Source organism: Lynx rufus, unplaced genomic scaffold (assembly GCF_022079265.1).
Source record: "Lynx rufus isolate CCGP_SWC_20201006 ecotype Redwood Valley unplaced genomic scaffold, mLynRuf1.p SCAF_35, whole genome shotgun sequence".
Taxonomy (NCBI): Eukaryota; Metazoa; Chordata; class Mammalia; order Carnivora; family Felidae; genus Lynx; species Lynx rufus.
Window position 1 is genome coordinate 620,061 of NW_025814851.1, and position 24,819 is coordinate 644,879.

At 39.5% G+C, this 24,819-nt stretch overlaps 1 protein-coding gene across 9 annotated transcripts in view; it reads right to left on the bottom strand.

Moving 5' to 3' along the window:
* HUWE1 (HECT, UBA and WWE domain containing E3 ubiquitin protein ligase 1) overlaps positions 1-24,819 on the bottom strand; it is a 172,760-nt gene that overhangs the window by 71,745 nt on the left and 76,196 nt on the right. For all 9 annotated transcript variants that reach the window (XM_047093660.1, XM_047093663.1, XM_047093664.1 and 6 more), the window contains 9 exons: positions 23,279-23,413; positions 22,673-22,774; positions 22,104-22,184; positions 13,042-13,148; positions 12,691-12,868; positions 5,233-5,324; positions 4,423-4,634; positions 1,400-1,457; positions 189-365 (listed from right to left, as the gene is read on the bottom strand). In XM_047093660.1, the coding sequence (XP_046949616.1) occupies positions 189-365; positions 1,400-1,457; positions 4,423-4,634; positions 5,233-5,324; positions 12,691-12,868; positions 13,042-13,148; positions 22,104-22,184; positions 22,673-22,774; positions 23,279-23,413 (1,142 nt within the window). The remainder of the gene's footprint in view (positions 1-188; positions 366-1,399; positions 1,458-4,422; positions 4,635-5,232; positions 5,325-12,690; positions 12,869-13,041; positions 13,149-22,103; positions 22,185-22,672; positions 22,775-23,278; positions 23,414-24,819) is intronic.

Genomic DNA, 24,819 nt, shown 5'->3' on the forward strand with positions numbered 1-24,819 from the left:
CTTTTCAATGAGAAATGATGTGACACACTATTTATTAGGCACAAAATTCACCTGTAGCACATAACCACAAATTTCTTCATTATTTTTTGGTTGTAGGTAAAGGGAGACCACAATAAAAACATGTATACAGAAGTACTGCAAAATTGATTTCTAAAAAGAAATGAAAATATTTAGCCAGATGCTCTTACCAATATGGATTTGCAGACACCTGCAACAGCCTGACAGGCCGCAGATGTAGGAAAATCAATGGGCAGATTGGGAAGACCCAAAATGGTGACCAAAGGCAAGAGTCCTTTCTGAGTCACAAATTCCTGGCAGTGGTCATCTGTTGTATTGTTGCTCAGAATAGATTCCACAAATTTCATCTAGGTAATGAAAATGAAAAAGAAAATGTTAGAGACTAACACCTGGAACTAAAAGGCCAGCTTGGAGTAAGAACAGGGGTAGCCTTGTATTCATGTAATCAGTATTTTCTAAGATACCAAAACCTCAGGTAAGTAAGTATAGAGATGATATGGACCCTAAACATCTGCCAAAAACACCCACAAAAAACAAAAAACAAACACCACAAATACGAATGATTACTTCTCCCCAATCTACCTTTTTGGCTACCTAAAGTTATATAATTTGAGAGCATAGAGAGGATAAATGACTTGCTCAGAGCCACACCCATGAATTAGTGGCAAAATCAGATCTAATTCTCTTAATTTGCTCCTAGTGTGACAGTGCATTACCTCTCCCCTGGAAGCAAAAATGGATACTTTCCCTCAATGTGCCCATAATACAAATGAAAACTAGAACTCTGGAAGAGTGGTTTGGACTAAACAAAGCATTTTTTAAGGGTAACAAAATAAAATGTGGGCAACAAACACACAGGCACAAAAGATACCATCTCTGGAAGTCTTGGAAGTGCTTAGTGGGTTAGAATAATTGCTAAGTGGGCTTCCCCTTATAGAGAAATAATTCTGGGAAAATTCAAACTCTTTACTTTTTTCTTGAGACACACGGGAAGTTAAAACGAAACGTCACATTACTATTTTTTTATACAAAAGAGAAATTAATGGGAAATCTAGCAAATAATGGGGAAAAAATATATGTTGGACATATTCATAGAATATAATACTGGACTGGCCTAACAAATCCCACTCTTCTGCTTGGATTCCAATTGGGAATAGTAGCAATGAACAGAAAATTGGGAGTATCTAAAAAAGGGGAAGAGTGTTGTCCATTTTTGGCAAACCAGTCTCACAGAACAAGGTTTGCACATATTTGCCCACTGTTCTGCACTGTAAAGGCTCCAGTGAAAATAAATGCAAAAATCACTGGACTATTTGGTAATCCCACACGTTTTCCAGAATAACACACTCCTTTACTCAGTTTGCCCTACCATGAATCTTACCACATTAAGGATGTAATCCATGAGGGGAATAGGAATACGTTCTTCTGTACCAACAACCCTGTTAAGGGAGAAAAGAGTGAGTTACACAAATTCGCAATACTAGTGCAAGAAAACAAAGGAAAGGGAAACAGCACGAAATTCTAGGTTCTTTCTTTAAGTTAGTCTTTAGTACAGCACAAGGAAAAAGAAAAAACTGAAATCAAATCTGAAGCTAGCTTTTCTAGCCTGCCTAGGTTGAGAGCACAAAAGAAAAAACCAGGCCTTAACAAACTCAGCATTTGCACATATCTCAAAAGAAACTATCCTATCTTAGGCAAACTATCATAGGACGAATTCATCGGTATGAAAACAGTAAGTTCGATTGAGACTACTGACACATTTGCTTAAAGATAGGAGCTAGGCAAAGAAACAAATACAACATCTTACCATGTTCTTGCATCAGGTTTAAAGTTACAATAGACGGCAGGAAATGGAATTTAATTTTGTTCAAAATTCCATGCTTAGATTGACAAACCATTCAGAACAGTTAATCAAAGATGAAGCCAACACCCAAGCCCTCCTTCCCTAACTATTTATACTTGTATCACAACAGTCCCTGAAATATCCAAAACCTGTGATCAGGTCTTTTGCTTCAAATACTTAAATGCTGCACCACAGACAAGGCGGCTGCAGTAATGCCATAGCTGCAGGAAACGAAGCCTTTAAGCCCAATCTTGGCTTTTGCAAGAAACAAAAGGGGGGAAACCCACAATATCTATTAAAATGAAACACAATTTACCTCAAAGATGAACCCTAGGAAGGGTCAAAACTTCAGTCGAATAGGGAGCATTCTGGATATAGGCCCTTGAAGACATTTGGGTAAAGGGCAGAAATAAAAGAAGGGAGAGGTGGAGGGAGAGAGAGGGCAAGAAAACTGGCAAGAAGTTAATAGTCCTCAAGATGTAAATAAAGATTTACCAGGCATCAAAATGCAGACTAGACAGTGGCTTCAGTGATGACATACCTAGAGCTAGAGTTTGACAAGGATATTTGAAGAATACAGGGAAGAACTTACTACAAAGGGGGGGGGGAGGTGTCTATAAGCCAGGAGTGAAATGATTCCATGGGAAGACTGCGACTTTTCCTTGACTATAAAGTTCCTCCTCAACCACTACAGCAATCCCTACTTACAGTAATCATCCACCCCAGCCTGACCGTACCTCCTGGGAAAGAACCTAGAGATCCATCTCTACAGCTAAGGAGTCCAGGTGTGGTTCTAGCCCAGATGAAACACCTGTCCCTTTGTAAAAAAACAACGGTAATGGCAAAGAGCCAAAGTAATATTATGAAATGGGACCCAGGTACTTCCCTCATTTGCTAGATGGAAGTTAGGGAGGAGAATGAGAGAGAAAACAAACCAATAATGGTTCTTAATCCACATCTAGGAGCAAACTGGTAACCACTTTTTTTCACTATCTTCATCTTTTGGCTTCCAGGCTGAAAACGTCATGCAAGAATAGTAAACATGATCAACTCCCCCTTTGGAGGTAAAAAAAAAAAGAAAAGCTCCTTTAAGAATGAGACATCTGAGCTGGCTTTGCAGGAATTTGGTAGATAGAAAAGAAGGAGATAAGATAATCTGCGGATGGGGATAAATATGGCTATAACACGGTGACACATATCCTAAGAAAAGCATGGAGTGAAAAAACATGAGGCCATGAGAAAATGTCAATTTACTATGACAGCTTGAAATCTGGGCATGTTAGATCTAAGGTGTAAGATGTCCAGGCAGAGAAAACATTATATGCAGATGAACATGCCCAGCTTCACTCAAAACCACCCTCCCACCTCTCAAGTTTAAGAAATCCTTCTCTTGTTTTGTAGCCAGGAAAGGAAATCATATCTCAGCAGGGTGGCAGACAATCAAGGATGTGGCAAGGAAGCACTGATTCTGACTCCTTTGCATGTGAAGTCTTGCTTTCTTTCAGGTGTCCTCCTCTTCCAGAAAGAGAACATTTTAATCAAAATAGAAGATGCTGTTAGAATGAAGGTAAAGTTGCCTTCTCAGACAAGGGTAAGACATCTGCTCAACAAAGCAATTTACAGTACTTAGTGGTTAATGCCTCTCCTCAAAAAGAAAACAAAAACTCATACCAACAGGCTCATTACTTCCTAGAGTTGTAAAAAGGCACCGATTTTGGAGTCTAGGCCTTCACTCCTTCTATCTACTTGACCATAATTTTCTCTTAAGTTCCCAGCAATCCTTCAACACTAGCCTAAACCCATTCATATCCACACCTAAAACATTCCTGCTTTTCTCAGAACTAGTTATTTATAAACCAAAAGAGCACTTATTAAATGAATAAATGCATGACAGTCCAGAGGGATCACACCCCTAAGAGTTATAACTACAATAGTTACATTTCATTCCTAGCATGTGAACAATATAAGCTTCAAAGAGTCACTATCAGCCAGCAGTCTTTAAACCCACCCCCATCCCCATTTCACCATCTAGGTAGTCAATTTTAATATAAAACAAACCTTCAATAGAAATAAGAAGGAAAATCTACTGTGCCTGGTTACAACCATACAGTACATTCCAAAGACTTCTGATTTATCTGGAATGAACAGATAGTAATCAAACAAAAAACAAAGACCCACAAAAAATCCCTGTAATTCTTAAGGACTTCTTAGGAGACAGGCTTCAAAAGTATGTTTCATATGTGCTCACTTATGCAAACAATTAAGCAATGATACGAATACTATACCAACAATGGGAACATAAGTTCTCTGAGAGAAGCCCATCAACTTGATATAGTGAACTGATTCAATTTCATGAACTTTTTAAGAAGGACACCTTCCTAAGGCAACCAATACAATTAAATATGAAAGGATAAATGATACACAATGGTCAAAGAAAGAAAAACAAGACTCCTAGGGTTTGAAGAACCTTATAATGATCTAATCCAACTCCCTAGCTTTTATGGATGAAAATGACATGCCCAAGGTCACAAGGCTAGGGGACCTGTCTTGTAAACACTTACTGCTGATTAGGCTCAGTTTCATTCTGTTGGGCAGAATTAAAGCTCTGCATGGCCTGTACTTCTTCCTCCTCCTCATCCTCACTAGAGGCCTCTTCTGCAGCATGATTAGACCTTGGAGGAGGAGCAGTGGCAGTGCCATCTGCCTTCTGGATTGATGGCTTCTGACAGATGTATTTAGGGTCTCTTCCAAGGTTACAAATTTCTTCAAGTAACTGAAAGACACAGGAAATATTATTTATTAGTAAATAAGAAATGGGACAACTAACACATTTTTGGAGCATTTTCTATGTGTTGTACACAGAAGTGCTGACACAAAACACTTTATCTTGACATGTATGTAACATACATCACTCCTGGAATATAGTCATCGATCCTATTTTACACACAAGGTAACTGAAGTTTCATGAAGTAACTTGTTCAGGATCACATAGCTGTTAAGTGACTAACCTGACTCCATGTCCTAATTCATAAGCACCAGGCATATACTATACTGTAACTGGCAGGGCTACTAAATGTGAAAAAAAATATCAAGAAACAAAGGTTAGAAAAACTAATATGCTTTTACAAATAGAAGCTAAATTCTGGCAACTTGTTAATACCCTACAGAAGAAAATAATACTTAAGTGACTTTCTGGGGGTGGGGGGGGGGGAGCAAGGACCAACCCAAGGATAAGGAGAAAATAAGGTAGGCATAATCATCTTCTAGGCATAGGCCAAGAATCCCAATGACCTCCAGTAGGCCAAGCTTTTTCTTAAAAACTCCCCCTTAACTGCTCTCTCATGCCCACGGTCAGCCTTATCACTTCATACCTTAATGATTGCAGTTGTTGCATCTGTTTTGAGGGTGGGCTGATGTCTCATGAGCTCATCAACAGCACTCCCCAGGTTAGATGCGGTATCCCCTTAAAGCAAAAAATGAACTGTTAGAAAGACTGAAGAAAATAAAGCTTGAGCTATTTTCTCTGCCAATATGAGGAGGAAAGAAGAAACTGAGAAGGTTGTTGTGATTTTCTAATGCCATGTTTTCTCAAATGAATTCACACCAACCTCTGAAAGCAAATCACTGGGGAGGAAAAAGGAACTTTATCAGTCTAGCGAAAACATTAAAAAAAATTTTTTTAACTTATTTTGCGAGACAGAGTGAGCACACAAGTGGGGGAGGGACAGAGAGAAGCAGAGACAGAATCCCAAGCAGGTTCCACACCATCAGTGTAGAGCCCATTGTGAGGCTTGAACCCACAAACCATGAGATCATGACCCGAGCTGAGATCAAGAGTGGGATATCCAACCGACTGTGCCACCCAGGTGGTCCTAGTGAAAACATTTTAAAATAACCACATATTCTACATTCTACTCTGGCAATCTCTAATGCCAAGGTCTGAACTAGGAGGGAGGGAGAGAGAGGAGCATAAAACCATTAACACACTGGCTGCCCCAATTAAGAACGATATTGGCTAGAATGCTACAGTGGTGGCTGAAAGCACAAAGCACATTTGTGAAAACTAGATTCCGGAGCCCTACTTTCTCATTATTCTGTAATAATCTGGCCTCAAATACACTGAGAAAAAAATCTATTAATTTCTTAGTATCGTAGGGATTTGAACATTAGAATAGAAGATCACGAGGAGCAACACCCTGGGACTTTATAAATCCTGTTGCAACAGATTAGATGGTGGGCCTGGAAATCTACTGCCCCTAATACCCATTTCTCACTAGCACCATAACCGTACATTTAATAACGAATGGTTGATAGTCTGAGGAACACCACTCCTTTGTTGCTGACATCTAAAAGGTCACCGGAAAAGAGTCGTCAGCATCTTTCAAGCTCTGGTCACTGAGGTGTCTCAGTGGCACAGACTGATGACAGGTGGAAATGTGGACTCCCAAGGAGACCCTCCTTCTCTCTGTTTTGCCGCCTCTGTCAGACCCCATGCCCTAAGTGACCTCGCCCCCAAGATCTTCACTGGATAATTCTTGCTCCCCCAGGTTCTCCCATTGTGGTAGAAGCACAGTATAGGCCTTGCTACCCGGGAGCCCATAGGGGAATCTGGGACTGCCTCTCCTGCCCTGACCCAAGAGGAGGGGGTGTAGTCTCTGCAAGTCACTCTACTACAGTTTAGCGTCTTTTTTTTTTTTTAATTTTTTTTTTCAACGTTTATTTATTTTTGGGACAGAGAGAGACAGAGCATGAACAGGGGAGGGGCAGAGAGAGAGGGAGACACAGAATCGGAAACAGGCTCCAGGCTCCGAGCCATCAGCCCAGAGCCTGACGCGGGGCTCGAACTCACAGACCGCGAGATCGTGACCTGGCTGAAGTCGGACGCTTAACCGACTGCGCCACCCAGGCGCCCCTACAGTTTAGCTTCTGACCAGCCCAAACCCTGCAGCCAACTGGAGCTTGAGGATATGGCCTGGAGGCACACCCAGAGACCTGGAGCCACTCAGGGGCACCTGGGGACATGATCTGGTCCCCTTGGTGGCCTAGGAAGGAAAAAGTTTCTATGGCCGAAGTTTGGTTTTCCCAACACTTGTCCCAATTCAGATTAAAACCCTGAACTTACACATACACATACACACACACTGAACTGTTGAGAAGCATGAAAATATGAGCAGAGGATAAGGATGAAGTCTTCTTTTCTACCTGCAATACAACGTAAATAGTGATACAACGATAATTACAGTGATAATTCCCATTAAGCTTAGCAAATCTAGCCAGAGAAACGATGTGAGTTCAAGAAAGGACTTCCTTGCCAATTGGTGGCTTGATAACCATCTAACATCTAAAATCTTGGCACCAGGTTCCTGTCAGGGAACTTCCTTGCACCACGCAAACACCCAACGCTGTGCTTCTGCGGATCCATCCCTCTGGTGGGTCTGACTCCCTCCTGGTGGCAGAGGGCCCCTCCTGAAGCGAAGGAAAAGTGAGCTGAGCCTGCCCCTCCCGCCCCTGTGCACATTGCCAATCCACCCCAGCTAATACACCAGATCCCCAGCACCACAAGCCTGGCAGTGTGCAAGTAGCCTGGGCGGGCCATGCCACCCAACAGTGAATCCCGCCCCTAGGAGAAGGGGAAGAGAAGGTACACACCAGTCTGACTGTGGCCCCAGCGGTGGGCTGGGGGCAGACATCAGGTCTGAATGCGGCCCTGCCCACCAACGCAAGTTATTCAAGACAGCACAGGGGAAGTGCCCTGCAGGTCCTCACCACTCCAGGGACTATCCAAAACGACCAAACGGAAGAATTCCCCTCAAAAAAACCTCCAGGAAATAACGACAACTAATGAACTGATTAAAAACGATTTAAACAATATAACAGAAAGTGAATTTAGAATAGTCATAAAATTAATCACTGGACTTGAAAACAATATAAGGGACGGCGGAGAATCTATTGCTACAGAGATCAAGGAACTAAGGAACAGCCAGAGGGGGTAAGAAATGCTATTAATCTGCTGCAAAATAAAATGGAGACGAACACAGCTCAGAATGAAGAAGCAGAGGAGAGAATAGGTGAACTAGAAGATAAAATTATGGAAAAAGAAGAAGCTGAGAAAAAGAGATAAAAAAATCCAGGAGTATGAGGGGAAAATGAGAGAACTAAGTGATGCACTAAAGAGAAATAATCTACGCATAATTAGTATTTCACAGGAGGAAGAGAGAGGGAAAGGTGCGAAGGGGTACTTGAAGAAATAATAGCTGAGAACTTCCCTGATATGGGGAAGGAAAAAGGCATTGAAATCCAAGAGGCACAGAGAACTCCCTTCAGATGTAACTTGAATCGATCTTCTGCACGACATATCATAGTGAAACTAGCACAATACAAGGATAAAGAGAAAATTCTGAAAGCAGCAAGGGATAAACGTGCCCTCACATATAGAGGGAGACCTATAAGACTCGTGACTGATCTCTCTATTGAAACTTGGTAGGCCAGAAAGGAATGGCAGGAGATCTTCAATGTGATGAACAGAAAATATGCAGCCGAGAATCCTTTATCTAGCAAGTCTGTCATTTAGAATAGAAGGAGAGATAAAGGTCTTCCCAAACAAACAAAAACTGAAGGAATTTGTCACCACTAAACCAGCCCTACAAGAGATCCTAAGGGGAATCCTGTGAGACAAAGTACCAGAGACATCGCTACAAGCATAAAACATACAGACATCACAATGACTCTAAACCCGTATCTTTCTATAATAACACTGAATGTAAATGGATTAAATGTGCCAACCAAAAGACATAGGGTATCAGAATGGATAAAAAAAGAAGAACCATCTATTTGCTGTGTACCAGAGACTCATTTTAGACCTGAGGACACCTTTAGATTCAGAGTGAGGGGATGGAGAACTATTTATCATGCTACTGTAACTCAAAAGAAAGCTGGAGTAGCCATACTTATATCAGACAAACTAGACTTCAAATTAAAGGCTGTAACAAGAGATGAAGAAGGGCATTATATAATAATTACAGGGACTATCCATCAGGAAGAGCTAACGATTATAAATATCTATGCGCCGAATACAGGAGCCCCCAAATATATAAAAGATTTACTCACAAAAATAAGCAACCTTATTGATAAGAATGTGGTAATTGCAGGGGACTTTAACACCCCACTTACAAAATGAAAAGATCATCTAGACAACACGGTCAATAAAGAAACAAGGGCCCTGAATGATACATTGGATCAGATGGACTTGACAGATATATTTAGAACTCTGCACCCCAAAGCAACAGAATATACTTTCTTCTCGAGTGCACATGGAATATTCTCCAAAATAGATCACATACGGGGTCACAAAACAGCCCTTCATAAGTATACAAGAAGTGAGATCATACCATGCATACTTTCAGACCACAATGCTATGAAGCTTGAAATCAACCACAAGAAAAAGTCTCGAAAACCTCCAAAAGCATGGAGGTTAAAGAACACCCTACTAAAGAATGAGTGGGTGAACCAAGAAATTAGAGGAGAAATTAAAAAAATATATGGAAACAAACGAAAATGAAAATACAACAATCCAAACGCTTTGGGATACAGCAAAGGCAGTCCTGAGAGGAAAATACATTGCAATCCAGGCCTATCTCAAGAAACAAGAAAAATCCCAAATACAAAATCTAACAGCACACCTAAAGGAAATAGAAGCTGAGCAGCAAAGACACCCCTAACTCAGCAGAAGACGAGAAATAATAAAGATCAGAGCAGAAACAAACAAGAGAATCTAAAAAAAGTGTAGAGCAGATCAATGATACCAAGAGTTGGTTTTTTGAAAAAATTAACAAACCTCTAGCCAGGCTTCTCAAAAAGAAAAGGGAGATGACCCAAATAGATAAAATCATGAATGAAAATGGAATGATTACAACCAATCCCTCAGAGATACAAGCAATTATCAGGGAATACTATGAAAAATTATATGCCAACAAACTGGACAACCTGGAAGAAATGGACAAATTTCTAAACACCCACACACTTTCAAAACTCAAGAGGAAATAGAAAGCTTGAACAGACCCATAACCAGTGAAGAAATTGAATCGGTTATCAAAAATCTCCCAACAAATAAGAGTCCAGGACAAGATGGCTTCCCTGGGGAATTCTACCCGACATTTAAAGCAGAGATAATACCTATCCTACTCAACCTATTCCAAAAAATAGAAAGGGAAGGAAAACTTCCAGACTCATTCTATGAAGCCAGTATTACTGATTCCTAAACCAAACAGAGACCCAGTAAAAAAAGAGAACTACAGGCCAATTATCCCTGACGAATATGGATGCAAAAATTCTCAGTAAGATACTAGCAAATCGAATTCAACAGCTTATAACAAGAATTATTCACCATGAGCAAGTGGGATTCATTCCTGGGATGCAGGGCTGGTTCAACATTCACAAATCAATCAACGTGATACATCACATTAATAAAAGAAAAGAACCATGTGATCCTGTCAACCTATGCAGAAAAAGCATTCGACAAAATTCAGCATCCTTTCTTAATAAAAACCCTCATGAACTTCGGGATAGAAGGAACATACTTAAACATCAAAAAAGCCATTTATGAAAAGCCCACAGCTAGTATCATCCTCAATGGGGAAAAAACTGAGAGCTTTCCCCCTGAGATCAGGAACACGACAGGGATGTCCACTCTCACCGCTGTTGTTTCACATAGTGTTGGAAGTGCTAGCATCAGCAATCAGACAACAAAAGGAAATCAAAGGCATCAAAATTGGCCAAGATGAAGCCAAGCTTTCACTTTTTGCAGATGACACGATATTATACATGGAAAATCCGACAGACTCCACCAAAAGTCTGCCAGAACTGATACATGAATTCAGCAAAGTTGCAGGATACAAAATCAATGTACAGAAATCAGTTGCATTCTTATACACTAACAATGAAGCAACAGAAAGACAAATAAACTGATCCCATTCACAATTGCACCAAGAAGCATAAAATACCTAGGAATAAATGTAACCAAATACGTAAAAGATCGGTATGCTGAAAACTATAGAAAGCTTATGAAGGTAATTGAAGAAGATATAAAGAAATGGAAAGACATTCCCTGCTCATGGATTGGAAGAATAAATATTGTCAAAATGTCAATACTACCCAAAGCTATCTACACATTCAATGCAATCCCAATCAAAATTGCACCAGCATTCTTCTCGAAACTAGAACAAGCAATCCTAAAATTCATATGGAACCACAAAAGGCCCCGAATAGCCAAAGTAATTTTGAAGAAGAAGACCAAAGCAGGAGGCATCACAATCCCAGACTTCAGCCTCTACTACAAAGCTGTCATCATCAAGACAGCATGGTATTGGCACAAAAACAGACACACAGACCAATGGAATAGAATAGAAACCCCAGAACTAGACCCACAAAAGTATGGCCAGCTAATCTTTGACAAAGCAGGAAAGAACTATCCAATGGAAAAAAGACAGTCTCTTTAACACATGGTGCTGGGAGAACTGGACAGCAACATGCAGAAGGTTGAAACTAGACCACTTTCTTACACCATTCACAAAAATAAACTCAAAATGGATAAAGGACCTGAATGTGAGACAGGAAACCACTAGAACCCTAGAGGAGAAAGCAGGGAAAAACCTCTCTGACCTCAGCTGCAGCAATTTCTTACTTGACACATCCCCAAAGGCAAGGGAATTAAAAGCAAAAATGAACTATTGGGACCTCATGAAGATAAAAAGCTTCTGCACAGTAAACAATCCACAAAACTAAAAGGCAACCAACGCAATGGGAAAAGGTATTTGCAAATGACATATCGGACAAAGGGCTGGTATCCAAAATCTATAAAGAGTTCACCAAACTCCACACCCAAAAAACAAATAATCCAGTGAAGAAATGGGCAGAAAACATGAAAAGACACTTCTCTAAAGAAGACATGCAGATGGCCAACAGGCACATGAAAAGATGCTCAACGTTGCTCCTCATCAGGGAAATACAAATCAAAACCACACTCAGGTATCACCTCACGCCAGTCAGAGTGGCCAAAATGAACAAATCAGGAGACTATAGATGCTGGAGAGGATGTGGAGAAACGGGAACCCTCTTGCACTGTTGGTGGGAATGCAAACTGGTACAGCTGCTCTGGAAAACAGTGTGGAGGTTCCTGAAAAAATTAAAAATAGACCTACCCTATGACCCAGCAGTAGCACTGCTAAGAATTTACCCAAGGGATACAGGAATACTGATGCATAGGGGCACTTATACCCCAATGTTTATAGCAGCACTCTCAACAATAGCCAAATTGTGGGAAAAGCCTAAATATCCATCAACTGATGAATGGATAAAGAAATTGTGGTTTATATACACAATGGAATACTACGTGGCAATGAGAAAGAATGAAACATGGCCCTTTGTAGCAATGTGGATGGAACTGGAGAGTGTGATGCTAAGTGAAATAAGCCATACAGAGAAAGACAGATACCATATGTTTTCATTCTTATGTGGATCCTGAAAAACTTGACAGAAACCCATGGGGGAGGGGAAGGAAAAAAAAAAAAGAGGTTAGAGTGGGAGAGAGCCCAAGCAGAAGAGACTCTTAAAAACTAAGAACAAACTGAGGGTTGATGGGGGTTGGGAGGGAGGGGAGGGTAGGTGATGGGTATTCAAGAGGGCACCTTTTGGGATGAGCACTGGGTGTTGTATGGAAACCAATTTGACAATAAATTTCATATATTAAAAAAAATAACAATAAATAAACAAATAAATAAATAAAAAGAATTAAAATATTGGCACCAATTATGAGATAAATCCTGGTGACTTACCAAGAGGATCAGAGCTCCTCCTCCTTCGCATGGCTGGTAGGTAATCTGGAGACAGAAGAACTTTGAAAAGACGTTCAAAAGGCTGACACTGTACAAATGACTGAAGACCTCGGGCATTCAAGCAGAGTGCACTAAATACATTTGGGAGGGAGCCAAGGACTTCACGGGTAGCAGGAACCTAGAGAGAAGATAAAGTGAGTTTGAAGACATCTAAAATAATTCAGATGTAGATGCCAGGAAACTTTGACCAGGGTACTGCACAGAGATAGTAGGGTGTATGTCTCTGTATCATCCTCTGTGGGGAGGGGTACATACAGAGCAATCTTCACACAAAAGCAGAAAAGGACTCACATCTTTGATAAGTAGTGCATGAAGCATGACATCTGTTAATCCATTGTCCTGGAGTGAGGAGAGCAGTGATGGTTCTTGAAATACAAACACAGTCACCACTTCAGTAGCTAAAAAAGACAAGAAATATGAGAAAGTGGGAGATTCTTTACAGGTATTAACAAAACTCCAAAGGCTTAAAAAAACCAACTCAATATATACAACAAATGAAATGCCTCTGAAACGAAACTTCACTGCTCATCAAAAGATCACTATTAAGAATTTGGTGACAAACCTTCAAGATTTTTATGGGCAATGTACAGGCATAAAAATAATTATGAATACCATACTGAATACTGAAAAATATACCAAGAGAGATTTCAGGTACTCTCATAACATAAAAAAAAAAAAAAAAGGTAACTATGTGGATGCCTTGTTAATTAGGTTGATTATAGAAATCACTTTTTTTATATACCACCAGATCATGTTCTTCATCTTAAAAGTATGTAGTTTTATTAAATATATAAATGAAAAACAAAAACATTGATTTAATGAGCATATTTTTATAACGATGAGGTTATACTGCTATATAACCTATTTCTTCTAAATTATAATACGTATCATACATACTCCTTTATTTTTCCCAGTCACTGTAGTTCATTCAATTTGACTGGCTGCATACCATTCCCCTAAATACACGAACCTCTGTGGATATAAACTAGTCCACAACTGTGAGAACTGATAAACCTAAAAGCATATCCTTTTTTGTTTAAGCAGAAAAAATATCTAAAATTGGGGAGAGGGGTTTGCTGGGTTGAGGTAAATATAAACGTAACTGATGGAACAGACAAAATGTCTTCTAAAAAGCCTTTCACCAATTTTAACACACCATTAGCATTATTAAGAGTTCTTAGGTATTATTCTGACCAATTTTTGACAATATATTTTAAATGTGCTGTCGGGGCACTTGGGTGGCTCAGTCAGTTAAGTGTCCGACTTCGGCTCAGGTCATGATCTCATGGTTCATGAGTTTGAGCCCTGCCTTGGGCTCTCTGCTGTCAGCCCAGGGCCCACTCTGGACCCTCTGTCCCTACCGTCTCTCTGTCCCTCCCTTGCTTGTGCTCAGTCTCTCTTAAAATAAATAAATGTTAAAAAAAGTGCTATAAAGACTAATATCAATGTCAAGAAGAAATTAACATTAAAAGGTAATCAAAAGTGAAGCTAGAAATAATTGAAAAAACACAAAATTTAGTGAAACTGCAAGCAAATAGCATGAATAATTAAAACCAATAACTAGCCATTTGAAAAGACTGAAAAAGCTTACAGACTTACGGGTAATCTAAGAAAAGCAAGCAATATGTCAGCAATGAAACAAAGGATCTAACCGGGTTCAGAACAATAAAGTTCTTTTACAAACTGTATGTTAATAATGAGTGAAATGCAATGCTTTTGTAAGAAAATGTCATAAAAATTGATTCCCAAGATATGATAGCAAAAGAGACTACACCAATAACCACAAGAATTTTTAGAAGTAAAAATACCAAGTAACAGAAAGGCACTGAACCAAAAGTTTTAGATGGGAGTGTTATTAAACCTTCTAAGAGCCATTAAGACAAGGCTTGCCAGCTCATTTTAAGAGATTTAAAATTTTTTATTTTAAAACCTGACAAAGAGGTGCACACACATACAATATTAATAAACCATGTGTAAAACAAACTTGTAATGCTGATACCTGATATCTAAATGATACCAAAGGATTTTATCAGTTTAAGATGGTGAATAGAGCACCTCTCATCTATTCCAAATGTCATTGAAATGGCAAATACATGACAATTACTGGGGACCAACAGCTGTCAATGGTCTTTGAGATTTGTGATGGGCTATAAACTTATGGAAAAGTTAAGTCCTTTTGCGGGTTCCTACTGGTATATAATACACCCTTCCGTAGATCTTCTTCTTCTTTTTTTTTTTTTTTTTTTTACAAATGTCTTAATTCCAAGGGGTCACTAAAATTTAGTATTCATAAACTAAAACTAATGTTCTACTAGAGGTTACTAGGACATCTAATTTTTATTTTCCAGAGGTCTAACTAAAAGGCTATGCCATAATGCTACTAATGCAATCTGACAGTTTAATCCCTCTTTTAAAATTAACAGATGACCAAATATTAGAATTTAAAAAAGGAAACACACAAAATCCAACTGGCTCCATATGGGACCTAGCAACTGACTCCTAAGAGTTAAATAATGAAAGACAACTCTCAAAAAATTAATGATTAAATTGAAACTAGAATCTACAAAACCCATAAAACAGCAATGGTGTGTTAAGACAAAGGGTCCCTTAAGAATAAGGAAACAGAGGGGCGCCTGGCTAGCTCAGTTGGTAAAGTGTCCAACTTTGGCTCAGGTCATGATCTTGCGGTTCGTGGGTTCGAGCCCCATGTCAGGCTCTGTGTTGACAGCTCAGATCCTGGAGCCTGCTTCAGATTCTGTGTCTCCCTCTCTTTCTGCCCCTTCCCCACTCCTGCTAGTTCTCTCGCTCAAAAATAAACATTATAAAAATTTAAAAGAATAAGGAAATAGAAAATTTAAAAGTTTGTAACAAATAAGAAGTTTGATAATTCAGTAGGCATCTTGAAAAATTATAGAGAGAAATTCTCTCAGGAAGTGACATGCGATCAATGTGGTAGGCTTACTAGCTATATAATAGGGCTTCCTGGAGAGAAAAAGTAAGAGGAACCAAATTCAGGAATTTTCCTGAAGCAAAAAAAATATTCAGATATTATAAAGGGCCTAACCAAGTGCTATGAGAGAATACTGAAAAGAAACGGAACGAAATACATCCTGGTGAAATATGTGAACTCTAAGAATAGAGAAAATGAAGTTACCTACAAAGGAACAAGAACCAGTTTAACATCATGGTTATCTACACTATGTAACATTAGAAGACAATGGAGAAAGGTCTAAAAAATTCTGAAAGTAAAAGAAGTATTAACACTTTAAAAATTACCCAAAGATGCACTCCAACAAAATTAAAATGAATCAGAAAGGAAAAATCAAGAGTTACTAAAAAAAGAAGACAAAGAAAATGATGAGAAAGGGGTGAAGGCAGGTTGAAGGTCTTATTTTATTCAGCTTGGCAGAAGACAAACTGAGAAATTTTTAAAGTTTAGATGTCAATAAAACAATATAGGAATAACTATTACAAAAAAAGGAGTAAGAAAATTAAGACTCAGAATATGAAAAAAAAATTAACAGAAGACACAAGACTTGAGAAAAAAGAAAAACATTGGCAGTCACAAAAAATTCAACATACAAAATTCTTCAAGATAAAAAAGGCACAATAGTTGTATGAATAAATCATTCTGCCGAAAACAACTAAAGGGTGGATTGAATACTTGAAACATCTTTTAAAATGTGAAGAGCAGACAAAGTAAATTATAGTTAAAAGGTCCAAAATAAGTCAAAGTGTGAACTTACAGCCTCAGGCTTTTGTCTTAAACGCACAGGGACATAACCTTTATTGAGTAGGAAATCCAGTAGAAAGGGAGTCTATTTATGTTACAGATGGCAATAACACCAATTACATGTGATGGAGCCTGCTGGAAAAGTTGTCGCTTTCTAACTCATGACCAGGTCACTTCTGATAAAGGATGGGGCTCAAGAGTCAGCCCAACTAGACAGCTGACTGCAGTCATTCTAGTACTGGAGGACACACCTCAATAAAGGTATGACCATTGTTCACATTTTTATAGACACCTGGATGATAGCTAATGGCCTTATTGGTTTTTTGGTCAATGGGCTCAAAAGTTACCACATTCAGGATGGTGCTCAAAGGGCTTTCTACACTGGGAATATATTGCTGCTCAAACTTTGCATATTAGAATTGAAGTCTGATGTCTCCACTCATGCCAAGACTGCCACAGAGGAAGCTCATACTTATGCCATAGCTAACTGACTTGTTCATACTTTCCAAATAAGTTCAGATATTATTCCTGGCCCATGGCTCAACAGGTCCTATGAGACCTCCAGCCATCGCAGTCCCGGAACGTTTAAAATTTGGGCTAAATGCCACAGCATCCAATGCTACTGGCCTTGGCCCAAGCTCCAGCCTCCCAATGTGATCTTTGCACAACGTCCTGCCATTGGTGTCATAGTCAACGGGAATACATACAAAGGGGTGAACACCCCTTCTCTGACTGGGAAATTCATTTTATCGAGCCACTGTCCCTATCTGCTGGTTCAAGTACTATGCCCTCACAAAGATTCAGTGTTATACAAGCCTGTTCTTGGTTTACCCTTCCTGCCATGCTACTACCAACACTTAATATAGGCCACATTAAATGTTAGTTTCCTTTTAGCATCCAGATAACACTGACTCTGATGTGGGTACACATTTTATCCATTCAGTCTGAGCATGGGCAGTACAAACAAGGCACCACCTGGGACTTCCAACTTATCACCTGCAGACAGCAGACCTAATACAAAAACCTAATAATCTACTTACAGACATGCTCTTAAATTTATGAAATGGACAATGGTCTACTGAATTGGTCTCTATTTGCCCACTTTTTTCTTATCCTAAACTGTCAACATTTTTTTTTTTTATAATTTTTTTTTTCAACGTTTATTTATTTTTGCGACAGAGAGAGACAGAGCATGAACGGGGGAGGGGCAGAGAGAGAGGGAGACACAGAATCGGAAACAGGCTCCAGGCTCTGAGCCATCAGCCCAGAGCCTGACGCGGGGCTCGAACTCACGGACCGCGAGATCGTGACCTGGCTGAAGTCGGACGCTTAACCGACTGCGCCACCCAGGCGCCCCAACTGTCAACATTTTAAGTCATAGGACATCCTAACAAAATCCTCAACAAGGACCTCTCTATTCCTTCTCTAGCCACAAAAGGGACAATTTCCACGTATGAATCTATAATACCTAAATAGAATCAATCCCTCCTCACTTAAAGACTTTTTTATCCTGGTGCAACCTATGCTAGATTGGTGCCTGTATTGAGAGTTAGGTAACAAAGGAATCCACTGAAAACTGAAGGCCTTCACCCTCTCAGACTACTCTGTATGCCACAAAAAGAAGGTCTTTGCTGAAGACCTTTCCCAATATAATAGTTTCAAAGGTTGGTTAACTGGAGGTCCCTCTTGCTAGGAAATGTAGGTCTTGGTGCCTGCCTGTTTCCACACCTATAATTTTATGGTTCTTCTAAAGAGGAAAGGAAGATCTTAGATTAGTTCCCAGTACTAACCTTCTCAAACAGGACTAGCTCTTGATCCACCCTATTAGAGAGATAACGAACAGCAAACCACTATAGAATCTGGGTTAACAATACCTGTGACTTCCATAATAAATGGGCACCTCCACCACACCAAGACCTATAGACCACAACAGATCTGAAAATATTATGGAACATTCTGGTTCTGGTTGGCCTGGCAATACCTGATTTGGCTCATGGCCTGGGTCTAGGAATCTACCATTCCAACTCAATCAATGCCACACTCTTTGGTCTCCTCTATGCCCATGCTATGACCTCAATTATTTGGGGATATTCAATCAGTCCACAGTTCCCTGTAAGAAATTACTCTATAACTCCTAGACACAATGTCATACTGACATTCAGTCACTTTTGTAATTATTTCTCAAATGTATAAAGCCTTCCGTTAAAGGTTTTGGGCTAGGCCAGGACTCCTATCAACCCAGCATCCTAGATGATGATTTCAGTACAACTGGTAGTCCCAGGCTCAGTGGTGACACCCCCAAATATTAACTGCACCTGTAATGGGTGGCCACATCACTTGTCACCATTCCAAGAGCCCCATTATCTGACAGTCCCACACTTCACTTTCCATTACTCCACCATAACTGTACCAACATTTCCCATCTTCCTCAACCTGACAGACAATATTTATGTAATATTAACAGAGAACGTAACGTGAGCACTAAAACTCTAGCAATGTTAACAGGTGCCCAAGCCCAGGCAATCAGTTATATAAGTAACTCTTGTCCCCTTGAAGGTCTTCAGGATTGATATTGACTACCTACCACCCTCTCCGGTTAAGCAGTCCATAATAAACATCATAGTGTTGGCATCAGCTAAGCTAGGAATAGAGCACAAGCAGACATGAACACGTTAAAATGTGGCAGCACTAAGACAGACGGTGAGAGAGAAGAAAAGGCAGTTAGAAAAGTTAAAAGGGATACAGTTGGGTATAAAAGTGGGGTAAAAGGGCCAGAGGCTGAATTTGGGAGGAGTCAGAATCTTTATTTGGTTGGTTTCAGCACATAGTTGTTGAACAAGACTTCACAACCTCACCAGATGCTTCTTCACTGACTTCCTTCATGCCCTTCCAGCTTCCCCCACCAATCCAGTCGACACAATGATACCCTCCACCACGTTGAGACTATTTTGCCCTTGCATGTCTTCCCTGATATAATTTGGCCACTAGAAACTCCACCCTCCAACCACCTTAGGCTACTGGATCTATGACACAACTCCTGTACAGCAAAGTCATACATTCTACTCCATCAACTGCTCCCTTCTAACCCATACGATGACCTGTGTCCTATGAACATTTAGTACCCAGGTACCCTAGTTTCAACCAGAATGTCTAGCTCTTTCATCAAGTTTTGCCATAAAAGGGAGCACTGGGCCATCTTTTTATCTATTATATTGAGCTGCACCTTAGGTGTTTTTAATTCTGTAACACAGATACCTTTTATAGAGACTATCTCAACAATGGCACAACTGGCCGACCATATAAATCAAACACCTCAAGCCTTAGAAGCCCTTAATGAGGGAAAAAGGAGTCTAGCTGCTATGATAGTTGGTAAAAAGATTGGCATTTAACTACCTACTGTTATTTTAAGGTGGTGTTTGTGCCTTAAATGGGACTTCCTGCTGCATGTGGGCTAATATACAGGTTCAAGTATCCAGAATACTTAAACAAAATAAAAGAACTAAACATCCAACTATATTATAAAAATGTGCCAAGAGATTCTCAAAACCCCATTAATTTTGTTTCCTGGCTCTCTCCTTCTGCCTGGGGTGAAAGGCTGTAGTATCACTTATGGAGCTAAAACAGTAATTGTTGGACTAATTATTTTAAATTGGCTTTGCAAATCTGGTCCCTCTCAAGTACAAGTTTATTTATAGGAATCCAGGAAGGTTGCTATGTTAATTCAAACATCAGGGATGAATCAGGACTCTAGAGAAGGAATTCTGCCCTCCACTAATGTTTGCTTTAGTGTTCTAAGTCTCATTTCTGGCTTCCTGCGTCATTCTGAGAGGCCTCACTTGCTCCCTGCCCACACCCCACATGTGTCCTCTTGCTGCCTCCTTTAAACTTCCCCTTTATAAGATGCCTGTGCACCTGGCTTTTCTCTGTTCTGGGGTTTCCTCCCAGAAAGAACCATCCTTCTCTGCATCTTGACTTGGGACTTCTCTACCTGTGTAACAAATCTTCAATCATACCAAAAGGCTGCTATCATGAGTTCTGTCATATGAACCTAACCTTGGGAGGGAGTCTATGTCAAGATGGAGGTGCTATAATACAAAGAAACACTTCCTCAACCTGACAAAGAGGAACAAAACCTTCTGCTAACCTCAAACTTAATGGTGAAATACTGAATGCTTTTCCCTTGAGTTCGTGAACAAAGCAAAAAGGCCCATTCTCACCACCTCTATTTAGCACTGTATTGGAAATCTTTGCCAATGCACGAAGACATAAAAAGCAAAAAAAAAAAAAAATTAAAAAAAAGAACTATTTGTAGATGACAAAACTATAGAATAGCTTAAGAAATTAACAAAGCAATTATGGGGGTGTGCCTGCGTGGCTCGGTTAAGTGTCCAACTCTTGATTTCAGCTCAAGTCATCATCCCAGGGTGTGGGCTCTGTGCTGAGCATGGAGCCTGCTTGGGGTTCTCTCCCTCCCTCTCTCTGCCCCTCCCCCAATCACCCATGTGCTCTCTTCTCAAAATAAATAAACTTGAAAAAAATCTTTAAAAATAAAAACAAAGTAACTATAAACTACAAAGTGAATCTAGCAAGGTCATAGGACATAAACTTTAAATTTAAAAATCCTAATTTGCTTCAGCAGGGGAGTAAGTACCAAGTTGAAGTAGCCAAAACTACTCCCTCCAGACATCCCAAAGTATCAAAAAAACATGTGTTACTGGTACAAGGAGGTTTCCTTTATTTCTACACTTCCCATTACATTCCATTAGTTTCTTTCATTTGTATTTTAGAGAAAAGACTGCGGATGAGGAGAGAGGGGCAGAAGGGGAGAGAAAGGAGGAGGAGGAAAAGGGGGAGGGAGAGAGGGAGGGAGAGAGACGAGGTGAGAGGGTTGGGTGGGGGGGGGAGAGAGAATATGAGAATCCTAAGCGGGCTCCATACTTAGCACAGAGCCCGACATGGGGCTTGTTCCCAGGACCCTGGGGTCATGACCTGTGTGGAAATCAAGAGTCGGATGCTTACATGACTGAGGCACCCAGGCATCCCCATTCCTTTAGGTTTAAGGAGAATTCTAGAAGCTAAATATCTCAAACACTGTCCTAAATATGTGGCACTCAATAAATGCCAGTTAACAAAAATGAGGTTTTAACAACAGCAATACTCAAAGTATTGCCAACATAAAATTGCAAAGATGTTTTTACAAATACAAAGTATCCACAGCTTCTGAAATTGCATTTTCTACAGTGAGAAATGATTTTCTATACTGTAGTTTGTGGGGTCTGACATTCAATTCTAAGAATGGAAACCATGCTGACTGAATTTTCTGGACCAAGATTAAGGACTAACCATTGAAAAACTCACACTTGCAGCAGTAAGTATGGCACAAATGTACAACAGTACTTATCACACATGGTTTATAACGTATTGCTTATATACTTTATGTTTGGCATTCCAGAAATGGATATTTGAAACTGAATTCTGATCTTTATTTCATCACTAACTAGAAAGATACATAATCACACAGTGGACAAATGTGGACAATAAAACCCTGTAAGAATGTAAAATACACAGAGAACTGGCAGGTCATTCCAGCTTGGTATAACCAATTATTAACACCACTTACCTAGGAGGAAAAGTGATGGGCCATAGTATTCTGCATTGCTGATGATGTGCTTCAGGGAGGTAGGGAGAGAACCATCCATCACTAAGAGAAAAGAAAAGTGAACATCAAGGAGAATATGATTAGTCCAGGAGTAGTTTGATGGGTAGGGTTGATGGAGCAATATATTATGTGTACCACCACTGTGGTAAACAAACTCTTGTGCTGATTCCAGTCTAATGGTTTCTACTTGTCTCCTCCTCACATTCTATTATTCATTCCTTGTCCATGAAATAGCCTCTTAACAGTGGATCAAAGAATAAAAGAATACAGACACAGACAAAGTGAAGTAGCAGGCCAGAAGTGAGCACAGAGTCAAAAGCTGAAAAAGGAAAAACATAGGTGAATCATTATGAAAATGGCTAGAATCCTTAGGTCTAGGAAAAGTGACACTAAATGACTAAAGGCTATTCAAAATGGCAGGCCTTTTCTTAAGCCTGTCTTACAAAAAAAGAGTAACATCAGAAAGTATCAAAATCACTAATCTCTGAGAAAGTCAAACATCCTTCAAGAAAGTATCTAAAATCAAATACCATGTCGTATGCCGTCTGAGAAAGCAGGGTCTTGAATGGCCTTCTTGAGGAAATTTAACATGGATTTGAGAAGTGCTGCTCTTTGTGGAATACACTGAACTCCTGGCAAGGGAGAAAGATGGAGGATTATGTTGAGTTCACCAAGAGACCAGATTGAACAGGCACATAGAACAAATTTTTAAGAGACGCATATACACTATATCAACACTAGCATTCAAAGTGACATCTCTGAATGGTGGGAAGAATACTTACTAAGCTTTGAAATTGGGAAAGTAAATCACTGAGGCCTACACAAAACTAATGCTAAAATTAAAAGCCTGAAGTAAAACCACAAAGTAAAAAGATTAACTTTTTGATCCTCAGTTCCTGTTTTAGATATTATCTGTGTTCTGATATGGCTGCTTTGATAAAATAATCAATGTGTGAATAGTTGGAGAAGTATGAAATACATGTTAATATAAGAAAATGGACACCAGAATGGCACAGTAACATGCACAGTCCTAAGAAGCAATCCTCAAAATATACCACTAAAGCTATTCCCAAAGCACCTTCTTTACTAGTTTAGTAATTCAGTGTGAAAGACTATGTATCTACTTGTCTACACACCAGGACGGGGGCCAGGTCCAGAGCCAGAGGAGATGCTAGTGCTGCTGCTGGAACTTGACGCCCTTAAGTCAACATCTAGCCGGTGCTCCATAGAGATGGATAAGCCTGGACTACTTTCCATAGTCACATCTGCAACTAGAGTAAAAGTTATGATAAAGAAACTAGTTAGAATAAAGGCACCACCAAAAGAACGATTGTTTGAGAAATTTTTTCCCATTAAGGTGAGATGAATGATATAAAAATGGAGACTAGATTAGAATATTGAGACCCAAAATAAAAATGTAAACTTTTCACAAATAGAAAAGTATTTAACGTCATGGGTTAAGATATGCAAATTAAAAACAATTCTTCAAAAGAAATCCCTTTCAATATTTCTTACCCACCAAATGTGGTGGGAGGAAAAAGAGTGGTAAGTAAAACATGGAATTTCATATACTACTGGTGGGTAGCAGACAGCAGGCAGAGCTTTTTGGAATTTTAATGAAGTACATGATACAAAATTACTTCTTACAACTTGTACAATATAATAAAGCTCCACTAGCAATAAATCAGTTTACATTTTTAAATACTCTTCCAATCTTTTTATTTTTTTTTTTAATTTTTAACGTTTATTTAGTTTTGAGACAGAGAGAGACAGAGCATGAATGGGGGAGGGTCAGAGAGAGAGGGAGACACAGAATCTGAAGCAGGTTCCAGGCTCCGAGCTGTCAGCACAGAGCCCGACGTGGGGCTCGAACTCACGGACTGTGAGATCATGACCTGAGCCGAAGTCGGATGCTTAACCGAGTGAGCCACCCAGGCGCCCCTCTTCCAATCTTTTTATACATAAACATTCCCATTTGTGCCTACTTATATACAAGGAAGCACAACTCATGATTTTGTAACCCTTTTTTTGTTGAATAGGAAATTTTCTCTACAAACACATCAGAATCACCTGGATTGGTTGATAACAATTTAAATTCTAAGAAAGCTGTTTTGGAGAAGTTCTTTGTTTTTATTACTATTATCATTAACTATGCAAGGAGAGGGTAGGGAGGTTTAAAAAAAAAAAAGCACACACATGATGATGAACCCAAAGATTAAGACTATTGGGCCACCTATCTTTTTGACTTTATGATTTAAAACATGTTCCCTATTCAACAAATTTTTCACCTCTCCTCATCCTTCTCAAAATAGCCTGATAGTTTCAAAAGAGCCCATTTTAGAGTCTACGTTCTCCTTATTTTCCCCAAACACATTTTTAACACCTACGATATATCAGGCACTGCTGAAGAATAGAGCAGTAAACAAAACAGTACCCTGATCTCATGGAACTTACATTTTAGCAGGAATAAGAAGATAATGAATCAATACTTAGAAGACACCTATTAAAGTCTTGAAATAAAACAGAGGGGCTCTACTGCCGCTCTACCATCTGCTTCACCTTCCATCTCTATTCCCAACAACTTGTGCCTCCCCCATTTACAATTATCCTCATGAAAAACAACATACAAATCACTTATATAGAAAAATACTGTTTTGTATTTATACAAATACATAAT